The sequence below is a fragment of the Chroicocephalus ridibundus genome, chromosome 6 (genome assembly GCF_963924245.1).
Source record: "Chroicocephalus ridibundus chromosome 6, bChrRid1.1, whole genome shotgun sequence".
Lineage (NCBI taxonomy): Eukaryota > Metazoa > Chordata > Aves > Charadriiformes > Laridae > Chroicocephalus > Chroicocephalus ridibundus.
The window spans coordinates 31,856,785-31,866,103 of NC_086289.1; the positions used below are offsets into that span (position 1 = coordinate 31,856,785).

At 40.9% G+C, this 9,319-nt stretch overlaps 1 protein-coding gene across 5 annotated transcripts in view; it reads left to right on the top strand.

Annotated features, from left to right (window-relative positions):
* Window positions 1-8,833, top strand: part of GRID1 (glutamate ionotropic receptor delta type subunit 1) — a 549,421-nt gene extending 540,588 nt beyond the window's left edge. For 4 of the 5 annotated variants that reach the window (XM_063337940.1, XM_063337939.1, XM_063337936.1 and 1 more), the window contains one exon: window positions 8,305-8,833. In XM_063337940.1, the coding sequence (XP_063194010.1) occupies window positions 8,305-8,733 (429 nt within the window). In that variant the 3' untranslated portion in view covers window positions 8,734-8,833. The remainder of the gene's footprint in view (window positions 1-8,304) is intronic. The other variant, XM_063337938.1, reaches the window with a different exon arrangement.
* Window positions 8,834-9,319: the final 486 nt, after the last annotated feature.

The following is a 9,319-nucleotide window of genomic DNA, read 5'->3' on the forward strand; positions in this document are numbered from 1 at the left end:
GCAACATCTGTGTAATGCGAATCAGTCATTCATTTTCTTTGTAGTTGAGTTACCAGCTTCTAATGCTTGTGAACCAAGGTTGGTAAGGATTTTAAAGCTTGAATACCTCAGCATGAGGCTGAATGTCCCCTTTCTTGTTGAGTAACAAATGAGGATGCTATCACAGCCTCTTGCCTTGCCGGTTTGAGTCTGCTGTTGGTTGTGAGGACTAGCCAGTGTTTCTCTGTGATTGCGCTGAGTTCCCGGATTGTGATGAATGTGGGAGCAGATCACTGCAAGAGACTGGGGGGCTACCTGCTGTCACCTGATGTGCGATGTTTGTCACATTGGTACTGTGCCCTGCATATTTATTCTCACATTGCCGTAGCATGTGGATGCAGTTGAAGATTAAAAAGAAAACAAAGGCAGATGTTTAGCTGGTTTAAATTGGTGTGCATCATCAGCTTCAGCGTCCTGGTGGGGAGCTTATTGTCCGGTGTGTTTCTGGAGAAGCCTCACGGGCACGGACTATGGGACAGTCACAGCCAACATCAGAATTAGTTCCCTGGCTAGATGTGATTTCAGGTTAGATAAATCCAACCTGGATAAGGGGCAGCCAACATGAGTGTGGGAAGAGATGGACTGCTTCACGAAGCTCCTTTGTGAAGCTAAGAAGTCACCATTACTTGATTGATCTCTAGGGTTTTGGTTTTACTCTCACCAATTATAGATATTTTCTGGTTGTGGGTAGGTGGGAATAAACTTTGGCCATTTATTTGAAACCATTTTCTATTACATTAATATCATCTTTGCAGCATTCTATTATTTCTCACTTTTTTTCAGGTTTACTTAGAAGGGAAAAGAATCTTACTGTCTCTTCATAAAGGAATTTCTGCTCCCTGATGAAAGAGAGCACCTCCTAGTGAATAAGGTGGCCTCTTGTACATAATTTTTTATGAAGTTTTCTTTCTTTGAAGATGATTATACGTTGAATGAGATTAATATATTGCAAAAATCTTTCATTTCTTTTATCCTTTCATTTGGATAACAGTCTACTGGACCTCAACTGATGTCAGTCTCGATGCATTCTTCTAACAGATGTTTTATGGATGATAGCTTAGTTAATTGCTAATTTAAAATACACAGTATAGTTTCCACTTACAAGAGCAGAAGCTTGATTGTAGAGTTGAGCCTATTTATAAAAGTAGTTTTTCAAGTGGACTCTTGAGGTGCATCTGTACTTATTTCCCATAAGATACTGTCACGGTTAAACCGGCATCTAGCACAGTACACTCAGAAACCACTCCGCAAATTTTATGTAACTTTATGTAAGTGCTATGTGACTAGGTCAGTTGCCTGTGTTAAATTAATGGCAGCAAACATACATCATCGCTGCATCTGTTTACACATCTGTCTGCATTTCACTGCATTGCCGACTGTGGAATCTCTGGAATAATGAGTGTGGCAAACTGAGTCGTATTACAAAGGGGTTATTTGTATTAATATAACACCATACTGTGTTGTCATTGTTTTGCAGCACATCTATTACATATATCATCACTGCTTTTTCTTCGTGAGCAAGCCAATTATGTCTGGTTTTGCCACTCTGTCAGAGCCTCCTGGAATAAATTAAAATTACAGCTTTACATATGCAGTAGCTGCAGCTGAAAGTAATGATAATGACCCTGGGTGAATACAGAATTTCAAAATAATCTTAAACAAACGTACATATGCAGAGCTGCTGCTGCTTCATTTCTCCTTAATAAGCTAAATGTTTGAGTCCATGATGTCTGAAACCCCACGGACAGGAGCTGGTAGCTGGGTGGAGCTGTGGGTTTTGACGCTGAGCTAAGAAGAAAATAGCCTGTGGGTACCTGAGCGCGGAAACCTCACTATTCCAGTTTTATTTCTCTGCTTTGTTTTTCAGTTACACGGCATGTCTCTCTGTGCATGCAAGTGCCTCAGAGACTTCCCTTCTGCCTAGCTGGGTGCACGTCTGCCTTCCATCATCTGTGTCTCATGACCGCTGACACTTGTGGCTTTTAACATATGGGTATGGGTTAAGAGGTGTCTTATACGGATAGTAGAGGGACTGGCATGTAACCTGGTCAAAGCCAGAAGAGGAAATATCTGTCTGAGGCTGGGGCTTGACTCGGATTTTGAACCCCAGTCCTCATCACAAAATTGCCTTGTTTTTTTAAATACTTCTTTCACAGAAGGAAAATGTGATATTAACATTTATGTGTTGGTTTCATTCTCTCACCGAAAGATAATCCTTCATTTTGTCACCCAAAACAGAAACAAACAAATGAACCAGAAATGCACCATGACTGATGATTAAGACTATATTACTTTAAAAGCATTATTTTCTGCCTGTCTCCTGAGGCTTATTAAGAACTGCATTCACAGGCTTTTCATACTTGGCACAGTTATCAGCATCTGACCGGGAGGTATCGACACATTCACGGTAGTCCCTCGGTGTATGTGCCTGTCTCCCCATATTGGCTACATTTCTGAATTTTCAGTGCTTGATATTTAGGGTCAGGACCATCAGCCTTTTTCTTCTCTAGTCTAGTGTGGTTTTATTTGCATGTGTGGGATGCAGATGCAACTCATCACAGTTTTGGCATAGTTTTAGCATCAAATTTCTGCAGATATTCGGCCTTCCTTTTGGGGCATTTGAGTTTTAGCATCAAATTTCTGCAGATATTTGGCCTTCCTTTTGGGGCATTTGTCTCCCTTTTTGGCCTCACTGAAACTGCTTCATCAGCTTGGAACGCTTTTTATCAGTTTGAGAGGCTTCTCTTGAACTTTGTGATAAGATCAAGGAAATCACAAGTAAGACCAAGAAGCCACATTAGTGTCATTAAAAAAAAAATTTTCTCAAAAAACTCCCCTTTGGAAAATCCCAAGTATCGCAAGCCTGGCAGCTGAATAGTATTACCTTTGTATTAATTGTGTTTAGAGTGATGTAGGCAATTTCTTGACAGCATCAGCCAGTAGCTCCTTTCCAACACTCAGTGAGATGACTCTCAAATTTGATAATGTTAACTGACTCCAAACCTCCCAAGTAGTTTCATATTCTCTCAATCTGACTGCCCACGTGCTTTTATTAGAGCCCACTGTCAAAAGTCACAGAAAATAAGCTAGAAATAAATATTGATTACTCTGTAAATCATCCTGTCTGCATTTATATCTTGCCATAATTTCTCTCCACTTGATAAGGCCAAACTTGGTTAGTCCTGAGAGGGAGTCATAGTTTCTTGCAGGTGCGGTCATGCAGTGTTAGTCGTTCCCAGATAATTCTGGTGAGCATCTTTCACATCCACGCCAACGGTTGCCACGGTGGGCTCCTGCTGTCAGTCATAGGCCATTGAACCTGTCATTCATGATCAGGTGCTTGGGACATATCAGAAACATGCCCTTCATTCACCCTTCCAGAACTCAAACTCCTTGGGGAAGAATGACATTTAAATTGGTATTTATGAATAGGATGATTTCCTGACCAGCAGCAATGTTTAGTTAGCTGTTTTCCTTAAGTTTGAGGAGGATAAGCCTGTGTTTATAATTCATTTTCCTGACGTGATATTTTTTTCTTCCCTTGACTGATTAATTTCTTCAACTGATCTATTTGGAGTACAATATTAATATTGAAAATAGAATTATGAAGGTAGTAAAGGAAAACTATTTGATCTTCTGGCAACACAAGCGTATACATTTATCCAATATAGCTATATATGAAAAGTGAAGTTGAATTGGCATGAAACGTCTGCGATGTGACATGTTTATAATATTAACTAAGTTTTGCATATTAAGTAAAAAAAAAAAAGCAGGAATAAACCTTTGGTAACATGTCTGTCACAGACACTGAAGTATTAATTTTGGAGCTCATTCATTCAGCTCTCGAAGAGACCTAAGTGGAGCTAAGTGGAGCTGAAGCCAGAAACCTTTTGAAGAGAAGCAGTGAGGCCTCCTCGGGGGACTCTCCTTTGGGCAAGGCAAGTCTCTGTGCTAGAAAACTGGCACGCCAACCTCTACTATGGCTCCTGGTTTTTCTATCCAGATGCCAGGTCTGGTGCCTCTGTCATTCCCTAGCTCCAAGCCTCAATTTATTAATTTATAGTAATTTATTTAATTTAATTCATTAATTTTTGTCATAGAGAAAAGCAAAAACAGAGAGCAGTTACAGCATCAGAGAGCTTGAAAATCTTTTGCAATGCTACATTACCATTTCACAATTAAGGTGACAAAGCCTCAGGAAATGAAAAAAAATGCAAGCTAACTAAGTGCTTAAAAATTATAACAAATGGCTCGTATTTAATGAGAATTATAGAACTAAAAATAAAGGAGAACACTGAGCTGACAAGGGAGAAAACATCATAACTTTTAAGGTATTTTTTTCTGGCTTTATTACCATTTATGCCTTTTTCACCATATTAATTTTCAGTAACTTATGCTGTTACTGAATTTTCCAGGAGAACAATAAAGGAAAAGAAAGATGAGGTTTACAGAATTTACAAATTCTGAAAGCGTGGCTTGTCAAATAAAGCTATCCCAAAATCTTCAGTTCTGGAAATCTTGCGATTCAAGGCAGTATTCTAGTATGTAATGACAAACTAATCTTTTCAAGGGTTTCTGATTTTTATCTTAGGGGTTTTTTAAAGCATTTGAAAAATCATTCATTCAGCATTAAGATAGTTTCATACAAAGCTTGACATTTAGGTATTTAGCTGCTCTTCATCTAATAAGACAAAGAAAAGTGAAGAACCTTTAAAAATGTGATTTTATTATTCCTCAGAGACAGAGTTGTTTTCCTTAACCTTTACAAACATTTTATTTTAACAACAAAAAGAAGGAATAATGTGAACTTCTGGGCTCTTGGAAGCCTTTAGAAAGTTTTCTCTGATCATAACAAGGCCAGAAAGTTGTCCTTAATGCTGAAAAAAGAGGTAGAAGTAGGCAAATGAAATCCCCACCCCTACCTCCTAAAAAAATACCCCAAGCATTTACTTCTCTACTTACTTCATCTTCTGGTGTAGATAAAATGTGATGTCTGTGCGCAGGAATTGTGTTTCTTTTCCTTGATAATGAAAACTTTAGCAGAGTGAAACATAAGTTTATATTGTGAAATATAAGCAATTGCAAATCCACCATTTTCTGAGGAATGCTGTCCCAGGGCTGGACCATGCGTAGTAGAAGAGGGCAGTCCTGCTAGGCCAGCGGAGGGACGCTCTCCAAACGACCTGGTCCCTCTGCTCTGGACCAGGAGATGTCTCTTCAGAGCATCCCATCTGTGGCCCTTCATGTTTACATCTTAAAAGAGCTAAGCTAAATATATAAGCACGATTAATTCCTCCTTTGAATTTTGTAACCTTTTGTGCACAAATGCTCCAAAGGAAGAGCCCGCTCCGTTCACAGATGCATTTTTCCTCTGCAAACAGTTAATGACTGCATGTTGCAAATACTGAACCTCCCTCCGCCTTTCCCTCTGGCTTGGCTAGTTATCCCAGTCACGTGATAGTTGTTCCCGTAGCAAGGCAGGATGGAACGCGCTGAGGATGTGCTTGCAATCAAAAAATACAAATAAAATGTTGATGTATATATTCACTTGAAATGATCTGAAGAAAGCATTAGTATTTGGCAAAAGCTCAGAAAGATGCAAATGAGTCATGAGCATTTCTCCAAAGTCTTATTTAGGAAAATTTGTTCTAGCATTTGCTCAGTCCTAACCTGAGTTCTTTACTTTTTTCTTATTTTGTAGTAAAGGCTTAGCAAGCATATGGGTCCCAGATAACTAGAACGCCAACCTAGGAATCTGAATCAAAGCTAGCAGCATTTTTGAGAAAAGAAATAGTACAGGGTACCTAAAGAAATATTGTATAGGCTTCTAGGATTTAGCTTCCTTAGATACAGGTATTGTCCTACGTGGTGGCGGTTTGTGGCTCAGCAGAACTTTGCAGCAAGCGTTCATTGGCAGACAGCTGAGGAAAACCCAGCAGCGCGCAGCCGGACGTCTGTGCAAACGGAACCCACCCATAGAGGTTGAGCCCTTACCCCCGACAGGGGATAATATAAGAACACTTCTCACAGTCCACAAGAACTAGAAATAAATAAAATTATTAATTAAATCCATGTAATCCTCTGGCCTGTTATACCACAAATCCTTAATTTACCTAGCTACAGAGTTTATGAAAGAGCCTCAGTGTTACCATCAGCTTCATGCATTGTCTACTTCGCTGAATGAAGATCTTTAAAGGTCAGGTACGGCTGTTGGCAAGAAGGACTTAACGCAGCTGCAGGGGTTATCTGGTCCAGTATTGTGCGGTCCCTTTCTGCCACAAAATTTTATTTTTTTACTTATTGTCCATTGATTTTCTCTAACTCAAAATTATCTGATTAGAGGATGCAGATGAAAAATCAGTATTTTTTAAAAAAAAATAGTTTGTTTCTCTGGTGAGGAAGGTGATATCCCCGAGGTTTCTGGGAGCTTCATTGAGGGCTTGGTGGATTTGTGATGTAAATGAAATAGGAATTCATTATCTACCGATTAGCAAAGGAGGTGCAACAAGCAGCTCAGCCCTGTAATTGTTGAACAGTTGTACTCCAGTTGAAATCAATAGGGGTTTAGCCTAAGATAGGGACAGAGGTTTGGGTTCGTCATCAAGTAACACTAATTCATTTCTAAATCCATGCAGAGATTAGCAAATCCAATGGTTCTTGACTAATGTAGAAGTGGTGTTAAATCAGAAGGCTAGGATCAAATCTGTAGTTGACACGAACTGGAATCAAGAGCGTTGACGTTGACTTGTCGATTTACAGGTGAAAGCCAAGTTGCATAGCAGTGGATACCGCTGGAATAATAGTGTAATTCTCTGTGCTCCACCTGAACACCAGTGGCAAAAGGTCAGGAGGAGTGGGTGGCAGGGACAGGCACCTTATATTCCTCTGTTCCCAGAGCCTCATTTTTAGCGTGAATCCCAGCATCTGAAAGGCTGCAGGTGTTGGGTTTGACCAATGTTTAAGCACACATTTATCTGTGGCCAATCAGGGATTACTGGAACACAAAAATTTCAGGTAGTCCCACTTCTTAGGCTGGAATCTTGCTGGCTGCCTAGTGAAATTACAGGTTTCTCTCAGACAGGGGAATTTCTCCAGTTCCAGGATTGTTGGGTTTTTCTAGGTGCTTTGCTGCTAGTTCTGCTGTATGTTACACTTGCACCAAATAACTACAACTGCAGATCATAGCTGTGCTTTATGAAATATAGAGAAATGATATAATGTAATACCTTTTTACTGGCAGTACAATGCTAGCTATTAAAATCCAGTCACACAGCATCCCAGGTTGTTGACTGTACCCTGCCAGTTTTGTTGCTTTCCAATTTGAGCACCTGGAATGGCACGCTGGGGTGATAAACAGCCCTTTGTAGGTCTTTGCTGCTTCAGGTTTTAAACACAACCTCTTCTGCTGTATTTCCTCATGGAAGCTAAAACATGCTGAGTAAGTTTTCCCAAAAGTCCTTTGAAGAAACCGCTCCGGGAGCCTTAGGCAACGCCTTCTCAGAAGATGGTGATGCATTTTCTGAAGACCAGCGTTACTTTCCCAAGCTCTGACCACAGAGAGACTTTTATCAGATGACATGTCAAGATAACAGGCAGCTTATAGTTGGTCGCACAACTGTTCAAAACACAAGTGAGCGGTCCCCTGCCCAGGGCTCACAGAGTGGGTCTGAGTGCAGTTCCAGTCTATAGTCTGTGCCATGTAGGTGACCCAGGGCCTTCTGCTGGGAAGGGGAGACTTCCTCACCACCACAACTCCTAGCCAGTAGATTTTGGCACTTGAAGCGACTACCCTGGAGTCAGCTAGGCTGTGCACGGTGTTTTACTGACAACTTCCTTAGAAAATGCACTGCAGCTAGATGAGACAGTGGCGAGCTGCTAGCTGGAATTTGGAGTCCCAACTCGCATATTCTCCTGCCGTATGCTTTTTGTCTGGGCTTGTGCAAGGTGAGCTAAGGGCTTGTGGGAGGTGCTGGTCCTTGGTGCCAGCTCCTGTTAGCTGAACCAGAGCCATCGGTTTACCCCCAAGGAAGATGAGATTGACAGCATCAGGGGCTTTTGCAGGCTGAGATTGAGCTGGTGTTTTCTTCAGCATGTGTTGCTCAGCTGGAGGTGTTGGGCAGACCTTGAGGTTTTGCATAGCCACAGATGAAATCGAAGTGATATAATGAGTGAACAGCAACTCCTGTCACACAGAGGAACTGGAGCGGGGCCGGACGGGATTGGAGATTGCGTTTGAACTGATTGTTCTGGTTTCTTCCTCCCTAGGACAAAGAAGTGAACCTGGAGCAGGTCCACAGGCGCATGAACAGTTTAATTGATGAAGACATAGCCCACAAGCAGATCTCTCCGGCGTCCATTGAAATCTCAGCCTTGGAGATTGGTGGCATGCAGCCAACTCAGACCCTGGAGCCGGTACGCGAATACCAGAACACGCAACTTTCTGTCACCACCTTTTTACCAGAACAGACAACTCATGGTGCCAGCAGGACACTCACAGCTGCCTCCGGCAGCAACCTGCCGCTGCCCCTGAGCAGCTCGGCCACCATGCCCTCCATACAGTGTAAACACAGGTCGCCAAATGGAGGACTATTTCGTCAGAGTCCCGTGAAAACCCCCATCCCAATGTCATTTCAGTCTGTGCCGGGGGGAGTCATTCCAGAAGCAATGGAGCCCTCGCATGGAACATCCATATGATGAAAACAAACAGTAAAACAACCAGCAGAGCTTTTTAATACAAAATTTAAAAGAAACAAACAAACAAAAAAAAAACAACAAAAAAAAACAAACCACAAAACAAACTCTTACATTTTTCTTGTACATACCTGTAAATAATGAAAGAATGAAGTGGGGTAAAAGTGTATTTTGAATATTCCCAATTTTCGAAGTCAGTAAAAAACAAAACAAAAACAAACAAAAATGTATGAATGACTTTGTAAATTTTGTTCTATATGAATAAAAAGGCAAACTACTTGTGATCGTTCTCAAGTGCCAAAGAAGACCAGTTACTGGGACTGAGGGCCGTACATTTTTTTTTTCCGTGGATTTCAACATTTATTCCCTTACAGTTGTTTTGGGTTTTTTTTAAGAGAAAAAAATATTTCCCGTTTCTTGCTGGAAAAGTTTACCATGCTCAGATCTCTCCTTTCCCCAGAACCCTATTTTATAGTCAAAATGGCAGTTCACTCGGAGAATTTAACAGCTGGTATTAGCATAGCAGTAACAAATGTTTAAAATGTGAATTACAACTAAAATCCAACGAACAATAAACAGAAAAAAAAAA